The sequence below is a fragment of the Mobula birostris genome, chromosome 32, assembly GCF_030028105.1.
Source record: "Mobula birostris isolate sMobBir1 chromosome 32, sMobBir1.hap1, whole genome shotgun sequence".
Classification (NCBI taxonomy): Eukaryota; Metazoa; Chordata; class Chondrichthyes; order Myliobatiformes; family Myliobatidae; genus Mobula; species Mobula birostris.
Window position 1 is genome coordinate 8,048,042 of NC_092401.1, and position 21,524 is coordinate 8,069,565.

At 41.3% G+C, this 21,524-nt stretch overlaps 1 protein-coding gene across 1 annotated transcript in view; it reads right to left on the minus strand.

The window, feature by feature from the left end:
- Nucleotides 1-1,195: 1,195 nt before the first annotated feature.
- LOC140191021 (intercellular adhesion molecule 2-like) overlaps nucleotides 1,196-21,524 on the minus strand; it is a 38,177-nt gene continuing 17,848 nt past the window's right edge. The window contains exons 3-5 of the mRNA XM_072248057.1: nucleotides 17,670-17,984; nucleotides 12,519-12,797; nucleotides 1,196-8,566 (exon numbers count right to left, since the gene is read on the minus strand). Of these exons, the coding sequence (XP_072104158.1) occupies nucleotides 8,403-8,566; nucleotides 12,519-12,797; nucleotides 17,670-17,984 (758 nt within the window). The 3' untranslated portion in view covers nucleotides 1,196-8,402. The remainder of the gene's footprint in view (nucleotides 8,567-12,518; nucleotides 12,798-17,669; nucleotides 17,985-21,524) is intronic.

Consider the following 21,524-nt stretch of genomic DNA (forward strand, 5'->3'; position numbering starts at 1 on the left):
TGACACAGCTCTTGTTGGCAGAATTCCAGAAAGTGATGAAAGGTCATACAGGAGTAAAATATACCAGCTAGTTGAGTGGTGTTGGAGAAGGAAAACGCTCATTTTAAACCCCCGCTGCCTTGCGGCCATATCCACCCATGGGAAAGGCTTCGGGAGTAAACCCCAGGGAAGAAGTCCAGAGCTGGGGTGCCTAAGGCAGTTCGATGTTGTTTAGAACTTCACTCTGGCAACCTCTGCGATGACAATGGTGCCAAGTTGTATCAGCACTTGCCCTTCCCTTGGACTACATCAGTGACGTGGAGAGGGGCAGCCTGCTGCATGGGCGACAGCTGGTTCTGCAAATCTTCCCACCCAGGCTTGTGCCCTGGAGAAGGCACAGTCCACCAGAGGTTCTTCAAATCTTCTCACCCAGCAGATTCTTGCAGGGGATTGAGATGATGTTTGTCTGGGTTTTCATCACAAATCTGTTGGAAGATTTGAATGTTGTTGACAGGAAATGATGTTGCAGTATCAGGAATGGGGTTACCTGGTTATTTAAGGGTAGGTTGGGGGAGGGGACAGGAAGCAGAGGGACAGGGCACTGAAGTATCAGGTTAGGGTGTCAGATATGGAGTGGGGAGGTGTTTATGGCTCTGGCGTGATTAGAATGTGGGATTAGGTCTGGAATTTGAGAATGAGGTGAAGGTGCTGAGGAACGTGATACTGTTTGGAGTTAATAGGTTGAGTGCTGTGCAGTTAAAAGGCTGAAGGGAGAGATGGGAGGAACAGGCGGGTGCGCCAAACTCATCATGTTTGTGAGATGGCAAACATTTGGCCGCGTTCACTGGAAAATTTTAAAGCGGTGAGATAAGGCCATTGGGCAGAAAGTTAGCTCAAAGTATTCAGCTAACACCAGTGTTGTGATCAGCAGACTAAGCTTTTCTCTGATGTTATTGTTGATGAGAAGCATTACTCTTTCACCAGCAGAGAGCTTTCATTTCTATGCTGCTGCAATTTTATGACTGGACCTCACCACAACATGTGTCATGTTTGAGGGCATTGTGATCGGATTCTCTGGATGTCAGCCTCATTGGAAAATGTTGCCAAATTATCTTCAAAATGTTGAGCTCATTCTTTATTCAAAGTAAAAGTTGTTTCGCAAAGTCACCATTAACTGTACTAACAACAGAACTTATAATAATGCACACTTTTTGCCTTCTCTGATTTTTATTAATAAAAGTTTATTCTGTGTTCTATATCTACAAAGAATACATTTTCACACTCGTTTTGCAAAATCTGTTCATATAAGTATGCAAAGATTAAACCAACTTCAATTAATTCATTTAAAACCAAGCTAGAATCCAGAAAAGGGTACAGTATGTTAAAAAATGAATCATGTCAACATTATAAAAGCTAACTCTTCATCAGCAACCACACAGATCATTGCTAAAGCCTCAAATTCCATCCCGTTTATTACTGAGAAACAAAAAATGGTCTCTGACATATACTTTTTTTAAGCAATCAAATATTCCAGCAGTAATTGTATTCCTCTTAAAGTTAAACAGAAAAGGATTCAGAAATAATTTGCTGCTCAACAGGAAGCTGGTCAGCAAGATTAGAGCACATGGAAACACAGCCAAGTTAATGACTGAGTTGAATAATGATTAATTTAGTAGTTGGACACAAGGCAAAGTGTATGAGTAAACAGATTTTTCTCCGGCTGTTACTCCTGTGGTGTTGTGAAGTTTGGTACTTGGGAATCAACTATTCATTGTCTATATCAATAACTGGTCTGAGGGTCGGACTTAAAAAATATACTAGCGATACAGAACTGAGCGAGATTCTAGGTAAGGAGCGGGTAGTAAATAAACTTAACAAAGATAAGGACATGATGATTGGGTAAGAACATGACATGAATCCACATAAAGTTACATACTTTGATGCAGAAAAGTAGAGAATCACTGAATCCCAATATGCAGGCAAGGCAGGTAATTAGGAAGTATTGAGCACTCTTTGAAATTCTTCACCCTGATCTGTTTCTGAACTCATTCAAGAAATCAACAGATTTCTGGATATCAAGTGACTATGGTGATGAAGTATCAGAGTGGCATTGGGGTAGAAGACCAACTTCGATTTTTATGACTAGTGGAGCCGTTTCGAATAGCCTACACTTGCACTTAATTCTAATGGTCTTGTAATTGTATTGGTTGTCAGCCAAAACTAATTAACAACTTGAATTTAAGAGGTGCCTTTAATGAATTAAGACAGCTTTAAGTCAGATCAAAATCAAACAAATGCTAGAAATAAACCAGAAAACGTTGGAAATACACAACAGTTCATGCAGTATCTGTGAAAGGGTTAACTTTTCAGATCAATGATCTTTCAACAGGTTTGATACATGACAGATTGCAACCAATATAGGAGAAAAGAAAATAGGTAGGAGAAAGCAGATTAAAATGGAAGGACTAATCGCAAGCAAGAGAAAATCTGCAGATGCTGGAAATTGGAGCAGCACACATGAAATGCTGGCTGAACTCAGCCGTCTAGGCAGTAGCTTGGAAAAGACTAAACAGTCGACTCTTCATCAGGACCCCAAAATAGAAGGTCTTTGGCCATTGTGAGTTAAGCAAGTTGGTAAAATCACCACTTGGAATGTTAGGCAAGGGATCAAACAGAAGGTCACCCTGGACTAGGACAAGGAGGCAGATGACGGATGTGGATGAATAGATTATGACAATGGGGTTACTGTCAATGGCATCAAAGGAAAGTTGGAACGCCCAAGTGGAAGAAGATGGAAGCTTTGTATCTGGCAGGATAGAACACATAATTGATGACAAAGTTAAAATCCACTTACTTGAAGGTCCTCTTAAATGACCTTCTGTTTCATCTCTCACCCAATGTTCCTTTGTGTAAATATTTCATTCAAACGTTGGGTGTGTTTGGTGTCTGTCAGTCTTTGTATTGGTTCTTAGCATGAATGGAAATACTGGCAACAATTTTGTTATGTGGCTTCTTGCTCCAACCAGAAAATAACTCTCCATGCTTGGAGTTGGGAAAACCCAGACAAAAAGGGTGAAAGTCTGAGGCATGAAGGAATGACTGATGCACAAATAAATAAGGTGGGTCACGAGGTGTAAAGACAAAACACTGAAATGATGGACCAAAATGATTCAATTCTTATTCCAGATTGCTGAATGTGCTTCATCAAAATATGAGCTGCTACTCCCCAAGTTTACGTTGCATTATGCAGGAACAGATTATAAGCAATTGCTTCAGAGAGGGACTGTGCTGAGGAATTGAAGGGGAATGTTACTGGAAGCTCAGGCCTGTATTATTAAACTGAATCTATCTTTGGTCTTGAAAGGACAAATAATTATGAATAAGTGTTTTCGATATCTCCATAATGGCCTGGAAGACGTGTGCCTGAAGAGTGTGGCCGGGCGGGCGACCTGAATCCTCGCCGGTGTCACCAACTGAAGCATCATGGGAGTTCAGAACATCGAGATATCAGTGTGTGCTGCTGTTGAAATAAACGACACTGCAGCCTGCAACATTGAAACAGCGAGCTGCTGGTCTCCTCTCTTGCAGTGGAAGGAGTGATACCTCTCTCTCCCTTGTTAGTGAGAAAGAGAGCCTGTGGACGGTGAAGTGTTGGGATGAACAGTGTTTTTTTGTTGATGGACTCCAGATCATGGTGTCTACAGGGCTTTGCTATTGCTTGCATGGAGGGTGGTGGGGGAGCTGATATTTCTGTGACACCTGGGGGGAGGGTCGATTCTTTTGCTGTTGCTTGTGCATGGGAGGGGGAAGGGGGGCTTTGGTGTCCCACATTTTCCTATCCTTCAGTCTCTGGGGCTTTTATTGTGTTTTGTGGCTGTCCAAATATTCATTTATTATCAAAGTATGTATGTAGTATACAGCTCTGAGATTTGTCTTCTCCAGATAGCCACAAAACAAAGAAAACCATGGTATTCAATCAAAGAAAAATATCAAACAGCCCCTTCCCCACAAAAAAAAACATTGTGCATCAAACCCAATGGACCCCCCACCCCCCCTACAAAATGAAGACTAACAAATCACTTCAAATGGCAACACTAGAATTTCAGGTTGTATACCGTATACAGTGCCTATAAGAAGTATTCATACCCCCCCCCTTGGAAGTTTATATTAAATTTGGCTTTTTTTTGGACACTGATCTACAGAAAAAGACTCTTTAGTGTCAAAGTGAACACATCTCGACAAAGTGATTGAAATTAATTGCAAATATAAAACACAAAATAATTGATTGAATGTATTTACACCCCCCCCCTTAAAATGACACACTAAATCATAACTGTGAGCCAATTGGCTTTAGAAGTCACATAATTAGTTAAATGGAGATCACCTGTGTGCAATCAAGGTGTTTCAATTGATTGTAGTAAAAATACACCTGTATTGGGAAAGTCCAACTGCTATGTGTCGATGTGGGTATTCTTGGGGTGCTACATGAAAATCTTTGACCATTTATATTTGTTTAATTTGATCTGTTACTTGATTATTGTTGTGTGGCCCATGGATCAGCTTCATCTTCAAATTTAAAAAGTTTGGATGTGATACAAGCACAGGCTTTAAGACTGTGTTGTGATACAGTAAGGTTGCCCACTGTTCCAGCTTTACTGACTGAATTGGGACAATTACTCTTACAGCTGCAGAGGCTGAAGTTGTTATTAACACACTGGATAAATTTGAAGGGATAGAGAAATGATCACCCTGTTGAAAGTGGGTTGGAAGAATATTGGAACATCATAAGAAGAGTGTTTTTAGTTTTGGGTGATTGGGTTCTTATCATGCTTGAGATATGGGTTTGTTGGATGTGTGCCACTGTAGCTTTTTTGGTAACCCCACCTTGTTTTTTCCCAATGACTTTAGTTGATTTTAGGTTGCGTGATTTAATGAAGTCCAAGGACCCTGAAATGCCTGAGAGTCTGTGGATTTATCAATATGTTAAGGAAAATTATTGTGATATGCTAACCATTTTTATTGATGGATCAAAAGATAATTTAGCAGGGAAATTTGGTGTGGCTGTTCGTGTGCCTGAATTACAGGTAACAATAAAGAAACATCTTGCTAACCATTTATCAGTATATGCTGCAGAGTTAGTTGCCATCATTTTGGGCTTACAGTGAGTGGATGAAATCTGTCCTTGCAAAGGAAACTCTTCAAACTTTATTTCATATTCAAAGTATTGGTCTCCATGTCTACTTCTTACGGGTCTCTGCATATAGAGATGTTGAGGGGAATGAGAGGGTTGGTTGTTCAGCCAAAAACACTGTTAAAGGTTCACCTGTGGATATAACCTTCCACTTAACAAATCAGAAGCTAAGGGGTGGGTTGTTGGGGCTAAGCATTAGGGGATTATGGCAAGACTTGTGGGACAATGGGCATAAGAAGAGACTCCTTTACAAAGTACATAAAACTGTTGGTACAAGGGGGTAAGACAAGAAGGGAAGGAATTATATTGACTTGACTTAGAGTTGGGCATACTATAGTTAATTACTACTTTTACCTTCTTGGAAAACATCACTCTGGGGTATGTAGGTTTTGTCATCATTATGAAACAGTTGAACACATTCTTTTATAATGTGAAGCATATAAGCTTGAAAGAAAGCAAATACAGGCTGCCCTACAGTCTTTGGGGGTTGAAAGTTTTCATTTTAAAACTTAAGTTATGGAAGTGACTTTAATTTAATTCACAATATTGTTTTTCATTATTTATTATCTAGAGGGCTTTTTGGAGTAATTTAGTTTTCACTAAATAAAGAAGTTTTATTTCCCAACTCTCTTCACCACACTCTAGGCCAGTTGATGGTGATAATGCACCTTCAAGTTGGGGAAAAGAAGAAGAAGAATCATCAGCTGCTGGAGAGTTAGTATCCTGGCAAAAATGACACCATGAGACAAAAGAACACTGAGCAAATCTGCGAAAAAAATTACAGAGAAGCACACAGACACAAGGCTGTAACTGCTGCCAAAGGTGTATCTACTAAATCCTGACTTGAAGGGGGTGAGTAATTAGCAATCAATTATTTTCTGTTTAATAATTGTAATAAATTTATACCAGTTTGTAGAAATTTATTATCTCTTTTACACGGAGTCTTTTTCTGTTGATGTGTCAAAAAAGCCAAATTATGAAGCAATGCTGTAGAATAAAAGATGCCGAATGGGGCTGAATCCTTTTTATAGGCGGTGTATATTCCCTGATATCAAATGGAACCATTGAGTAGTGCAATAGTACACAGCTGTTAGAACATGCACATTATTAGTTACACATCTCCACCTGCTCATTAATGTAGATGTCTAGTCAGCCAATCATGTGGCAGCAACTCAATGCATAAAAGCATGCAGACATGGTCAAGAGGTTCAGTTGTTGCTCAGACCAAACATCAAAATGCAGCAGAAGTGTGATCTAAATAACTTTGACTGCGGAATGATTTTGGTGCTAGACAGGGTGGTGTGAGTATCTCAGAAACTGCTGATCTCTTGGGATTTTCACATACAACAGTCTCTAGAGGTTACAGAGAATGGTGTGGGAAAAACAAAAACAAAAACAGTGAGCGGCCTTTCTGTAGGTGAAAACATCTTGTTAATGAGAGAACTTGGAGAAGAATGGTCAGACTGGTTCAAGCTGACAGGAAGGAGAGAGTAACTCAAAAAAAAAAAAAAACACACGTTACAACAGCAGTGTGCAGAAGAACATCTCTGAACACACAACACTTTGAACCTTGTAGCAGATGGGCTACAGCAGCAGCAGTCCATGAACATACACTCAGTGGAAACTTCATTAGATACAGGAAGTACCTAATAAAGTGGCCACTTGAAGGCAAAGCCAGCAATAGATTAAAATTGGGAAGTTCAGAAGAATGGGAAGGATTATTGTGGTATTGTGAGGCTGAAAAGAGTTGCAGATTTGGGGAAGAAATGCGTCATTCAGAAAATTGGTTCTCTTACACACTGCTTCTGATCATGTACAAAATCCCCTGTCAATTGCTGACAAGTGAAGGAAAAAATTATAGTCTTGTCAATGAGGATACTTATTCCAGTAACTCGTTTCTTGTGAATTATGAAATGAGTCTCCAAGTGAACCGAGATCGAAGTTCTCTGTCAGGCTGTTGTTCCCTGGTAGTGGGCACCAGATCACATTCATTTGGCAATGTTGACCTGACTGTCTCATCTGATTGGCCAACATTCTGTAACAGACATTTTCTTTCTCGGACACATGAAGAGTTTACCAGCTGGACAGAGAGAAAACTCAAAATCCCCTTGAAGTACAACATTGCGAAGACTCCTTGGCTCCTTTTGATTTGTTTGTGTCTCAAATTTAAAGAGTACTTGAGGTAGATTGCAAACCTGGAGGCCATGAATCAGCTGCACATACTGTAGAGGCCTACGTAATGTGAGCGCAGAAAGTCCCAAACCGCCCACCCCACCAGTGGAAAAGTTGACACTTCACAGATTTGTGTCATTAGCCATAACCATATGCACAAAATGGGAGTAATCTTTAATTCCCATATGACAAAGAAAGCCTTCAGAAGTAAATACATAGCTGATAAACACTTCCAGTGACTGCAAGCTACCTCTTTCCCATTCCAGTTATTAGCAAACTCCCAAAATGCTGTATGCCAGAATTAGATCCACTGGACCCATTACTTAATAACATGTTCGTATGGCTGAAAACATTTTTTAAAAAAAAAACAGAAATTACTTGCTCCAATCATCTTTTAACACACACCAATAATGACTGAGGGGAGGCAACAAAGCAGCAGGTTCTGAAGCATATGAATTATTTGTTCTTCAGTTTAATATGTCGCTATGAAGGTTAACTCAGACCACAACCTTGTTGTTGTGTTTGGAGGTTTGTGTGTCTCAATGACCTGGAGAGCTCTGTCGGCTGGAGTCGGGGCTTTATGCTTTGGCTCTTGGTAGGGTCACTCATGCCAAACAGGTCAAAGGGTAGAGGACAGACTAAGAGCGGTCCACCAGTTCTCCAAGTTCCGGGGTTCAGCTCAGGGCTAACAACCCTGACTGGTCAAACAAAAATAACGGAAACAGCAATGAAGAATCCTTCTACATCTAAGTCCAATGGTATTCCTGAGTCTCCACCTGGGACTTGCATGACTGACAGTGGTGAAAACCGACAGGAAGCTACTGACATGATGAAGGAAGTCCTGAACCTCACCAGAAATGGAGGACCTTCATTGCTACCATAAACACCAGGGGCATAACAGGCATCAGGTGGGTGGTGGAGGTCAGAGAGGGAAAAGAATTATGGGGAAAATCCATCATTATTTTTTCCAGCAGGATCAGCAAGTACAGTTTTTAAGTTGATGCAAAATACTTTATTGCTCTTTTGTTTGGTTCTGATTTATGATCATTTTCTGATTTTACTACCCACTCGGCACTTCCAGATTATTGTCAGGCCTTGCATTTTGTAATTTGTATTTTTGTATTTTCTGAGCGTTTTGGTAGAAGTAATAAATAACAGCACCTGTTGCAAGGGTTGCTATGGCCACTGCTGATATACTTGCTGCCACTATCACAGAAGTTTTACCTGTGGAGAAAGTTGGAACAAAGTTAATGGTAATGTATAATAGTCCATTTCAACAATAATGTGATTTCATTAAAAATGTTAATTTCATATTGGGTAAGTGTTCTCTTCCATGCACTGCTAACAGAACAACATTTTGAAAGTTTAACTCCCTCCCTCTCTGCTCCCTCCACGATTCCCTTCTCCATTCGTCCCTCCCCACTAATCTCCCTCCTGGCAATTAGTGCTACAAGTGGTCTAAGTGCTACCACCTCCCTCACCTCCATTCAGGACCTCAAACAGTCCTTCCAGGTGAGGCAACACTTCACCTGCGAACCTGCTGAGTTGTCTGTTCCGTCCAATGGTCCCTATCTGGCCCTTACAATGGTGAGACCCATCATAAGTTTAGGGACCATTCTATCAAGTACCTCCACTCCATCCACCACAAACGGGACTTCCTGGTGGCCAAACATTTCAATTCCCATTCCGACATGCTGATCCATGGCCTCCTCTTGTTCCAAGATGAGACCACTCTCAAGGTGGGGGAGCAACAGCTTGTATTCCGTCTGGGTACCTGCCAACCTGATGGTACGAACATCGATTTCTCCTTCTGGTGAACAATTACCCCCCTCCCCTTTATTCCCCACTCTGACCTTTTGCTATTTCTCACCTGCCTATTACTTCCCTCCCGGGTCCCCTCCTCTTTTCCTCTCTATTGTCCACTCTCCTCTACTATCAGATTCCCAGGAGAAATGTCTTTAGCCAGAAGATGTTGAATCTGTGGAATTCATTTCCATAGATGGCTGTGGAGGCCAAGTCACTGGATGTATTTAAAGTGAAGGTTGATAGGTTTTTGACTAGTAAAGGCATGAAAGGTTTGGGCCGAAACATCAACTGTAGTCTTTTCCTAGATGCTGCCTGGCCTGCTGAGTTCCTCCAGTAATTTGTGTGTGTTGCTCGGATTTCCAACAGCTGTAGATTTTCTCTTGTTTGTGAAAGGTAACGGGGAGAAGGCAGGAATGGGGTTGAGAGGGATAATAAATCAGCCATGATGAAATGGTGGAGCACAATTGATGGGTTGAATGGCCTTAATTCTGCTCCTTTGTCTTTTAGTCTTATGTGGTCTCACAGCTCCAAGGATCTGAATTTCACCTTAACCTCAGGGTGCTTATATGTGGACTTTGTATGGTGACATATGGGTGCTTTGGTCACCTACCATATCCCAAAGGTATGGCAGTAGGTTAACTTGCTTCTGTAGATAGCTCTGTAGTGTAATCTGTGTCAGAAAGAATCAAAGGGGAGTGACAGGCATGTGAGAAAGGATAAGGTTCTAGGAGACAGGAAACACTGAGGGGGAATGGGACAAGTGAGATTACTCTGCTGGACTAGACCTAATGGACTGAATGGCCGCCTTCTATACCATAATAAGCAAATAAATGTATCAGGATTAAGTAAAATGTCCCAAGATAATGCACACAAAATACTGGGGGATCTCGGCAGTTCAGGCAAAGAGTAAACAGTTGACGTTTTGGGGCGAGAACCTTCATCAGGACTGAGAAGGAAGTGGGGGGGGGGGAGAGAGAAGATGCCAGAACAAAAAGGTGGGGGAAGTGGAAGGAGGCACCTGGAAGGTGATAGGTGAAGCCAGGTGGGTGGGAAAGGTCGAAGGCTGGAGAGGAAAGCATCTGATTGGAGAGGAGAGTGGACAATGGGAGAAGGGGAAGGAAGGGTGGGGGGGGGGGGAAGCTAAGATACCTGACAGGGCAACACCATCTATATTTGATGCATAAGCCTCAGAAGATGTTAACTTTATGCTTTTAGCCCCATTTTTACAAGGAATAAGAAATGTTAGAGATATTAGTCAGGAATTCTGGAGTTTTGGACTTTGGTGCTGGAAGACATAGATTCCAGTGGCAGATGGTTTAAAATCAGGGAAGAGTAAGACTGATGTATAACTTTGTGACTGGTCCCAGTCCGTACTCAACTACAGCCAATCTAAACCAGTCCAAGGATCTATTTTCCCTCTACACAATCCAACCTGATGATAAATGCAACAATTTCAAATATCTGATTCATCATTTTGAGGATAAAAACACTGAATAAATGCATCGAATTCTCAACTGTCTGAAAGTTTCTTTCTTACTAAGCAAGTTTTACTTAATCAGATAAAGCACCAATCCAGTTTTAACAAATTAGTGTAAAATCCCAGCAATCCACTAACCAATCATTCAGAAATCAAAATGTCTTGGCACTTGACCCACGAGGGAATGTTTATTTTCCCTGCTCCCTTCAGCCTCGCCAGGGTATTCTCTTCCCCCACCCCTCAATTCCCACATTTTCCTTTCCATTCACCAATGCCTCCGTTCCGACATTTCCTTGATTTTGGTCCTCACGCTCACACTTGACTTGCCAGCAAACCCATTTTTTTTCTCGATTAATTTAGACTGGCCAAGGCTCCTTTCCCAGGCTCACTGGCAAATTTATGCTCAGTGGCCACTTTATTAGGTACTACGCATCTGCTCGTTCATCCAAATATCTAATCAGCCAATCATCTGGCAGCAGCTCAATGCATAAAAGCATGCAGACATGGTCATGAGGTTCAGCTGTGTTCAGATCAAACATCAGAATGGGGAAGAAATGTGATCTAAATAACTGATTGCTGGTGCCAGATGGGGTGGTGCGAGTGTCACAGAAAATGCTGATCTCCTGGCATTTCCTCACACACAAATCTCTACAGTTTACAGAGAATGGCGTGAGAAACAAAAAGAAGTGAGCAGCAGTTCTGTGGGCAATAACACCTTATTAATGAAGGAGACTGGCCAAGAGACCATTGGTATACACAATTTTTTTTGGTTTAGTTTCTTTCTGTGCCTAGGGCCATATTGGACAGCAACTTGGCCATTTCTTTAGCATCTTTCTGGTTGTTTTATGAGACTGAGTTGTGAGCTTGTCACTCAACCTAGCACGGATGGAAAGCTTGCGAGGAGCTGGCCGGATTCGAGCCCAGGACCACTCACCTCGAAGTCTGGTGCGGATGCCACTACACCACTAGCTGGCAATAGACAAGTATGGTAGTTTAAAAAACAAAGGGACGAGGATTCAGTTGCAGATTCATGCAGCGTTAAGTAGGGGAACATGTGGCACAGACTGGTGATCCAAATCTCCTCTTGGCTTAGAGAAGGTAGTTCACAAACAGTTTGAGTTTCGGACTGATGCCAGGGTCAGGAATAGGAGCAGTAACACTGAATAGGGTACTGAATATCAGGTGGCAGCCAATGAGAGTGGTTTGGGTTTTCTAAATATTCAGAATCAATCAGATTTAATATCACCAGCATATGTTGTGAAATGTTCCTCAGAATAATGATATTCTTGTTTATAGTCGGAAAGGATTAAGACCATGATGTTTTGTTTCTCTTTCCTCCTCCTCAGCCGCTTTGGCATTTAATTAAGTTTACCCCTGAGGTGGTACAGCTGAATCCAACTTTACTGTTTTTAATAATGATCCTCTCCTGCCCATTTCAGCCTTTCTCTAGCAATATCACAAAGCCATCTTCTAATTTATGCGTTTCTCCTCGGTACATACTCAACAATTCAAGAACAGCTTCTTACCCTCAGCCACCGTATTTCTGAATGGCCATTGAACTCATGAACACCACCTCACTACCTTTTTTATTTCCATTTTTTGTACTAATTATTTAATTTAAATATATACAGTAATTCATTTTTTATCATGTACTGCATTGTACTGCTGCCTCAAAGTTAACAAATTTCACAACATATGCTGGTGATATTAAAGCAGATTTGAGATTTGATTCTGGTTCAGTAATATCCCTTGGGATCACCCTCTATGTACTTTTCACCAAGGTGCAGCACCTTTTACTTTTTGCCTGTATTTCTGTAATTTAGTTAAGGGCGAGTTGAAACTCGTTCAAATAAAGTTTGAAAGTCCATGGAGCAGTACCATTTGCAAACTGACCTGTAACTTTGATGTCCACCTTCTTTTCAGCAGTTCCAAATTTATTTGTAGCAATACATTTGTACACGCCATTATTTTCTGTCATTGCATCATAAATATGAAGGACTGCAGAGGAACTGTTCACAATGTTATGTTCTTGGGGGAATTCCCATGTTAACGTCGGCTTCGGGTTTCCTTCTGCATCGCAGACTAATGTGATGTTATCGCCATCACCCAAATGTATTGGAGACTCTGAGATGGTTCGGTTGTTTGCTAAGATATTTATGCTTCTAGGTTTATCTGTGAAAGAAAAGAAAATGTATTGAATTTAAGTGAATTGAAAAGAGAATCTTTCAACTGATTTTGTAATCAAATAATTATATCTGGTTTTAACTTAAATCCATGTCTGGAGCCACTATTGTGAATATGCAAATTGTTTTTTTTGGTGAAAAGTAGCTGAACCGTTATCATCACCATCATTATGTGCCGTGTCGTATGACATCATTATGGGCTGTGTTGTATGACATCATCATTATGCACTGTGTCATATGACGTGGGCGATCACGGTCTGTGATTGTTCTTGGCAAAGTTTGCTACAGAAGTAGTTTGCCATTGCCTTCTGGGCAGAGTTCTGGCAAGACGGGTGACCCTAGCCATGATCAATACTCTTCAGAGGTTGTCTGCCTGGTGTTAGTGGTCACAGAACCAGGACTTGTGATGTGCACCGGCTGCTCATTCGACCATCCACCACCTGCTCCCATGGCTTCACGTGACCCTGATCTGGTGGGGGGGGGGGGTGCTACACCTTGCCCAAGGGTGACCTGAATGTGTGCCTTACACCTCCTTTGGCTGAGACGCATCTCCACCCCACCACTATTATGGCCACTCATAATAGGAGCTTTGCATTCATCCAAAGAAGGCAGAATATTGATATATTCACTGCTGGACCTTGGGAGCTGTATACTTATAAAGATGCCCCCTCCATGAACAAACTTATTTGCAGCAGATTATTTTTAATAAATAATCCAAATTTATTGTGTACATTAAAGCAAATTTGAGGATAATAGGGCACCACACTCGCGGTTGGTGCAATTCTATTACAGCTCGGGGCATCAGAGTTCAAAGTTCAATTCTGGCACGTCTACAGGGAGTTTGTACATTCTCCCTGTGACCTCCACAGCCGTCTGTAACAACAAATTCCACTGATTCACTACTCCCTAGCTAAAGAAATTCCTCCTCATCTCCGTTCTAAAAGGATGCCCCTATATTTTGAGGCTATGTCCTCAGTCTTAGACTCCCCCACCAAAGGAAACATCCACTCTATTGGGGCCTTTCAGCATTTGATAAGTTTCAATGAGGTCACCCCTAATTCTTCTGAATTCCAGTGAAGAGAGACCCAGGGTCCTCAAACGCTCCTCATACAACAAGCCTTTCAATCCTGGAATCATTTACGTGAATCTCCTTTGACAGCACATCCTTTCTTAGATAAGGGGTGAAAACTGCTCACAATACTCCAAGTGAGGCCTTAGCCAGTGCTTTATAAAGACTTAATGTTACATCCTTGCTTTTATATGCGTAGGAACACAGCAGTAGTGTTGAATATAATCATTCTAGTTTCAAAGACCATGGAGCAGTACCGTTGGAAAATTCAATAGGTTGAGTAGGTCTGTCAGGAACTATTTAGATCACTTGCTTGTCCTTTCTGTTCTATAACTGGTTCCAAAGTCACTCTGGTTGTGATAAGATATCACCCACTGAGTAAAACTTTAAACTGAGGCACTATTTACTTTCTAAAGAGAAAGGAAAGGTATCACAATATTATTCGTACATACAGAGGAGTTTCTCATTTACATAAATTCCTCAATGTCCAGTAGTGACAAAGCCAAATAGATTTTGTTTTGTGTACAGGAGGAAATAATTCATGCTAAAATTACACAAAGCAATGGTGAGACCACACTTGGAGGAGTGTGTACAATTCTACATTCCTTACCCAAGAAATGGTGGCTGCCAGTAGCGTAGGGGTTCGGATAATGCTTTACAGTACAGGGAACCCGGGTTCAATTCCCACCGCTGTCTGTAAGGAGTTTGTACGTTCTCCCCATGACCACATGGGTTTCCTCCGGGTGCTCCAGTTTCCTCCCACAGTCCAAAGACATATTGGCTGGTAGGTTAATTGGTCATTGTAAATTGTCCCGTGATTATGCTGGGATTAAATTGGTGGCATGGCTCGAAGGGCTGGAGGGGCTTATTCCACACCGTATCTCAATAAAATAAAAGATATACTCGCCCTATGGGGAGCAGAGCAAAGATTCACCATGCTGTAGCATGACCATCATTGCGAGAGTGAACAGGTTGGATCAATAACGCCTGCACTCAAGATTCAAGTTTATTTATCACGTGTACATTGAAAGTACAGTGACGTGTCATTTACATTATCAACCAATACACCCAAGGGTGCGCTGGGTGCACCCTGCTAATAGCACCAACATTGCATGCCTACGTTAGAATGAAAGGAGATCTGACTGAAATATATGCTTTGATAGACTGTGAGGGTGTTTCCTGTAGCTGGGAGGGGCCAGAGTAGTAGGTCCAAAATAAGAAGTCACACTCACAAAAGAGAGTCGTTAAGGACCAAGATGAGGAGAATTTTTTCCCTCACTCAGAAGTTGGAGAACCTGTAGAATTCTCTACTACAGAAGTGTATGTAATGAGGCCATCACCATTTAAAAAGAAAATAGCTAGACTTCTACACTCAAAAGCCATCAAGGGGTATGGGGGGTGGGGTCTGGGAGGACCAGCCATGATCTTCTGAGGAATTATAGAGAATATTCAAGCCAGGGGGAAGGGGAACAGCATACTCCTATTCGTGTTCTACTGTGATTGGATTGAGTTGAATCTCTGATCTGGCAATTTATTTGCAAAAGTTTTATCTCTATACGAGAAGACATCATCAATGCACTGATTGTGGTGTGTCCTCCGAGTGCTTGGCCATTATATAGTTTTCAATCAGCTGATTGGACATCATTTCAGAAATTCAATTGTGCTACATGTTTGTAGTATTTGTATGCAGCCAAACTGGGAGAACAGGGATCCATGAACGTCAACTGGCTGTAAAGTGTCATGACCATCTCTACCCATGAAGATCAAGAGGGGCACAAAATTTGACTGGGCATCAGTGAAAGGCATGGTGCAAGCAAACACGCGGCTTGCAAAGGAATTCCTAGAAAGCGTGGTTTTCCGCTAACAGTTCTGTAAACAAACACATTGACCTCGATCCTATTTACGAACCGACGTGGGCAAAATTCCAGATCACGATGTACAAAGTTGGCCACACAGCAAATCAGCGATGAGATTTCCTCCCTACATCTTCCCAGTTATTTCCAATACTCTACAGTGTTTCATTAAATGCAGATTATTTATCTCCTTTTGCATATTGGCAGCATGCAAATTCCTTTCTTTGCTTCACTGCATTGAAATAGTTCTCCCTGCTCTGGCTCCTCCTGTTCTTCCTCGTGCTGGAGGTCCTGGGGCTTGTACTCAACTCTCCTGTTGCCTGGGATACATTTAATAATAAGTATGAAACCACATTTGGCAAGCACCAGAGGAGGCCCGAGCCAAATGTAGACAGTGGAATCGCACTTTGAGGAGGGCGCTGGGCTCTTGCTGGTGCCATTTTTTTCGTTAAGGTGCAGGCCACTGTAATGACTGGAGGCATACAGTAATTACAAAATAATGACAGCCGTTTTCCCACCATTGTGGAAGTGCACGATCTACAAGATAATAAGCTACATTGGGAGCCAAAAATGGGGCCTTGTTCCCTGAACTGCAGGGAAAGCCTGAAGTACGTTCACTTGCCCTCATGTCACCTACCGAAGGAAAAGTGAGCATTGTTCCCTTGAGTGAAGAGCATCAGAGACTTTCCTAATGCCCTGTAGGAACTGGAAATGAGGAGCAAAACCTCATATTCATACTTGGTAGCTTCCAATCTGATGGCATGAACATTGAATTCTCTAACTTCTGTTAAGTTCTCCTCCATCCTTCTCCCTTTTTCTATTCCCCATTCTGCTCTTCACCTCTTCTCCTCAGCTGCACATCACCTCCCTCTGGTGCCCCTCCTCCTTCTGTTTCTTCCTTGGTCCACTGTTCTGTCCTATCAGAGTCCTCCTTCTTCAGCACCTAACCTCTTCCACGTATCCCCTCCCAGCTTCTTACATCAGCCTCTCCCTCCCCCACACATCCACCTTCCTCCTCACCTGCCAGCTTGTATTCTTTCCCCTCCCTCCACCTTATTATAGTGGCTTCAGTCCCCTTCCTTTCCAGTCCTGATGAAGGGTCTCAGTCTGAAACATCGACTATTCCCACCCAACCTGACGGGCTGAGTTCCTCTAGCATTTTGTGTGTATTGTGAGCTTTAATTGTTTATCTCTACATGGTAGCAATTACTAATTATGGCAGTGGAGAATATTTTAGTTGCACCTATGACCTCTGTAATAAATTCCTTTACTAATCAAGGTATCCTCAAAGAGGACAACAATTTTGTCGTAGGATTTGGAGGGTCTCATGCCTCAATTACCTGGAGAGCTACGTTGGATGAAGTCAGAGCCGTGGGCTTTGACTCTTGGTAGGGTCACCCATGCCAAACAGGTCAAAGGGTAGAGGCCAGACTAAGAGTTGTCCACTGGTCCTCCAGGTTTGGGGGTTAGGTTCAGGGCTAACAACCCAGATTGGTCAAAAAGCAACTGTACAGAAACAGCAATGAAGAATCCTTCTACATCTGTGCGAGATGGTATGGACAGACAGATTGAGGACCTTCACTGGTATCCTAAACACCAGCAGCATGACAGGCACTAAGTAACTAATCAAGGTATAACATAGAAAATTAACCAATAAATAATTTTGAAGAAGGATCTAGTGCTTTCCCAGTGAATATGACGAATAAACTCTTCTCGGGCTTCCAGCCGGGTACAGGTCTTGATTATAACTGATGTTTCAATTACCAACTTTGCTATCTTCATCAGGGATGATGCCTGGACGTGTCTAGTCCAGTAGTATTTATATCCTTGAAGATGGCAGAGTTGGTCATTGAAACCCCAGTTATAATTGATGCCTGTACCCAGCTGGAAGTCCGAGAAGAGGTTATTCACAATAACTGATAGTTCAAACGGAACTCACAGTAAGTTTTCAAAGTCACAGAGGAGTTTGCAATTGGTAATGTGTCATTAGAGTCCAAGAGCACCTCTGCCAAGCAGGTGTACACCTGTCCATCATCTGAAGGCTGTGCAGTAAAATTAAAGACACTCCTTAATTGTCCATTAGGATATAAAGAACCAATGTCTTCTGCAGAATCGTTCTGAACAATTTCACTTCCTCTCAGCCATTTGAGTAAAAGATTCTTTTCAGGATTGACCCTTGGACTGATGCATTCCAGGCTATAGGTTTTATTAATTTCCAACCCTTCAGGAGGGGAACTAATATTCAAGTCTCGATCTGTTAAAAGAAAAGCACATTTGACAATTATTGTTGGAACAGTCTTCATTTGAATGCAATTATCTTTATTGCTGCTTTGAAACAATGTTCTGTAAATGGTTTGTGTGACAACAGAATTTCCATACTCAAAAGTCTATCGACAAATGTGCCCTACTAAGTTTCTATTTCAGTTTTCTCTAAGTTGTACTGACTCAGTACAGGAAATGACTCACAGGGTAGTACTATGTATGGATACAGATTGAAAAGGTCAGGGTGTCAGGCTTCGAGGTGAGGGATGGGTCAGTTCAGCTTGCTGCTCCGTGACATTAACTCAGCTCTGTGCTGAACTGAGAGTCTGTGGGCAGACTCTCTTTGTGGACTGCAGTTCTGAACACTATTTGCTTGTGTTTATTGTTTGCATGATTTGTTTTTTTTTTCTTTCTCTCTCTGCATGTGGGATGTTTGACAGTCTGGCCTTTTTTTAAACTGGGTTCTTTTGGGTTTTTTTGTTTTGTGGCTCCCTGTAAGGAGATGAATGTTGAGGTTGTGTATAAATATACAATAAATGAACTTTGATGACTTATATGTACTTTGATAACAAATTGACTTTGCACCAACCTGACACCCTACAATGCTGAAATTGATACTGACAACAGAGACATAAAAAGTGCAATGGAAACTCTTCATTATCACACAGATTTAATTAACCAATGCTACTCAAGACAGGAGCGGGGTTAGTGAAGTTTGTACGTGCTTTGTACTAGTTGTGGTGAATGAAGCTTGGACTGTGTGCATCTCAGAAAGTTTATAATTGCAGAGCAGGCCCTTTATTCCATTATGAAGACAACGGAGCATAATAATATTGATGAAACAAATTAGTCAAGACTATGTCTTGACAGTATGACAAATACAATAAATGTTCAACTCATTAGTACAATATAATTTTTTTACACCAATTGTATATTACACCACAAAAAAATAAATAATTAAATTCAAACTTAATGTTTTCGGTGTAATCAAGAAATTGGTACTTCTTTTTACATTCTATGTGGTCCTATTCTAAAATCCAACATTTTTGGGTAAATTTAAGAGTTTTATTGGAACAAATTATTGGAACCGAACTGCCACATAACCCTATATTATTTTTATTAGGTGACATTGAAGGGATAAAACCGAAACTTAAATTGAATAAATACCAGAAAGAATTTATAAAAATTGCATTGGCAGTAGCCAAGAAGGCTATTGCAGTTACTTGGAAATCGGATTCATATTTAAGTATGGATCGTTGGAATAATGAAATTTTTAGCTGTATTCCATCTGAAAAAATTACTTATAATTTAAGAAATAAATATGATACATTTTTGAATATTTGGCCCCCTTATTTACAAAAGATAGGATTGTATGTATAGGTGCTCCAATGATAAAGATGTTGGTCCTTTGGGGAAAGAAACAAATAAATATATTAAATTTATTTCAAATCCCTTGGAGCATGTGGAGACCTTCCAATATCCAGGCAGTCTGTCTTTCTTTTTTTTCCTCTTACTTTTTCTTTCTTTTCTTTTATGTAGGGGTATGTACCGGGGGGAAGGGTTAAGGGGAGGGGGGAGGGTAGGTATTATTATTCCTCCATGTAATCAAGTCAGAAAATTCAATAAAAAATTATTTAAAAAAACAGAGGAGCATAAGTAGGACAGGGTGGCTGAGAGCAGTTGAAGGAAAATGGTTTTCAGGAGATAGGGTGACAGTGGTGCAACTCTAGCCATCAAGATTCAAGTACATTCATTATCAAAGAATGTACAAATTATACACCTTGAGATGTGTTGTTCACATTGAAATAAAAGGATCATTGTGATGTTAGGGGTTTGTGATGGAATCATTAGGTACACCTGCTTGTTTATGCAAATATATGATCAGCCAATCATGTGGCAGCAGCTCAATGCATAAAAGCACGCAGACATGGTCAAGAGGCTCAGTTGTTGTTCAGAACAAACATCAGAAGGGGGAAGAAATATGATCTCAGTGACTTTGACCGTAGGATGAGTGTCGGTGTCAGATGGGGTAGTTTTGAGTATTTAAAAATTGCTGATGTCCTGAGTTTTCCATGCACAACAGTCGCTAGAGTTTACAGAGAATGGTGTGTAAAACAAAAAAAAATGCAGAGAGCAGCAGTTCAGTGAGCAAAAATGCCTTGTTAACAACAGAAGTCAGAGGAGAATGGCTATTCTTGTTCAAGCTGACAGGAAGGTGACAGTAACTCAAATAACCACGCATTACAACAGTGGTGCGCAGAGGAACAATTCTGAATACACATGTTGGACACTGAAGTGGATGGGCTACAGCAGCAGAAGACCACAAACGTACTGAAATACACTGTGCCTGCTTTTTTTTTTGGCACAAAAGGTACAGAAGGTGGCCACTGAGTGTATGTTGATATTTATTTTCTTGCAGACATTTATAGGAAAATAAAGTAGTACAACTGTACTTATGAAAAACTAGATAAAATAGTATATATTTTTATAGCCTACAGATAGCAAACAACACAGTGCTGGATTGAACTGAACGGAGCTGAGCTGAACTGAATATGCCTGGACTCTATTGATTTTGTAGTTAATATTGTGTTTTTCCACTCATTTTTCTTTTGCCATTTGTGTGATTTGCTTTTCTTGCATGTGAAGGGTGGGCGGGGGGGTGATGTTTTTCTTTGAAGGGGTTCCATGGTTTTCTTTGTTTTATGGCTGTCTATGGGAAAGACGAATGTCGGGGTTGTATACCACATCCATACTCTGATAATAACGACACTTGACCCGGCACGGATGGAAAGCGTGCCCGGAAGCAGCCCGACTGGATTTGAACTCTGGAACCTTCACTCGGAGTCCGACGCTGATGTCACTGCGCCACCAGCCGGAAGAGTACAGGCATCTAATGGATTTTAGTTGTTGGAAATGGGGAAGATCAAGAAAAGAGAGGGAAGGGTCTGACACATGAAAATGAGAAGAGGGTTAAAAAAAGCGGCAACGGTAATGAAATTTGAAGCTGTCTGAGTGCAGAAAGCTGCCATCAAATCTTGAAAGGTTCATTTAATATTAGAATATGTGTGCAGTATACAACCTGAAATTTGTACTCTTCACGGACATCCACAAAACAAGAAACTCCACTGGACATCATGATGATTCCTTTTTTGCACCTTGTGAAGCATTGGACAGCCCCTTTGCTGTTTCTGTAGCAAATTGACTATTTTTACGAGGTCAAGTTGCTAGCTCAATGCTCAACCCACAAAGTTGGAAAGAATGCAAACAGTCTTCTGGATTCGAACTCAGGACCATTCACCTCGAAGTCCGGTGCCAATGTCACTACACAACCAGCCAGCACTCCCGTAGGGCATAAGAGAAGAGAAGTAAGTTGTTTCATGGACGAACTGGAAGAAGTCGCCTACGTCTGCAGAATCTGCTGGCACCATCTTTCCTCGCTCCTCCTCTTTTGTACCAAAGAATGAGGAGATGCACCTTGGAAGGGGAGCGAAGCAAGTTCTTTTCAAAGTATCGCTCAAAAAAAAAATGCAGG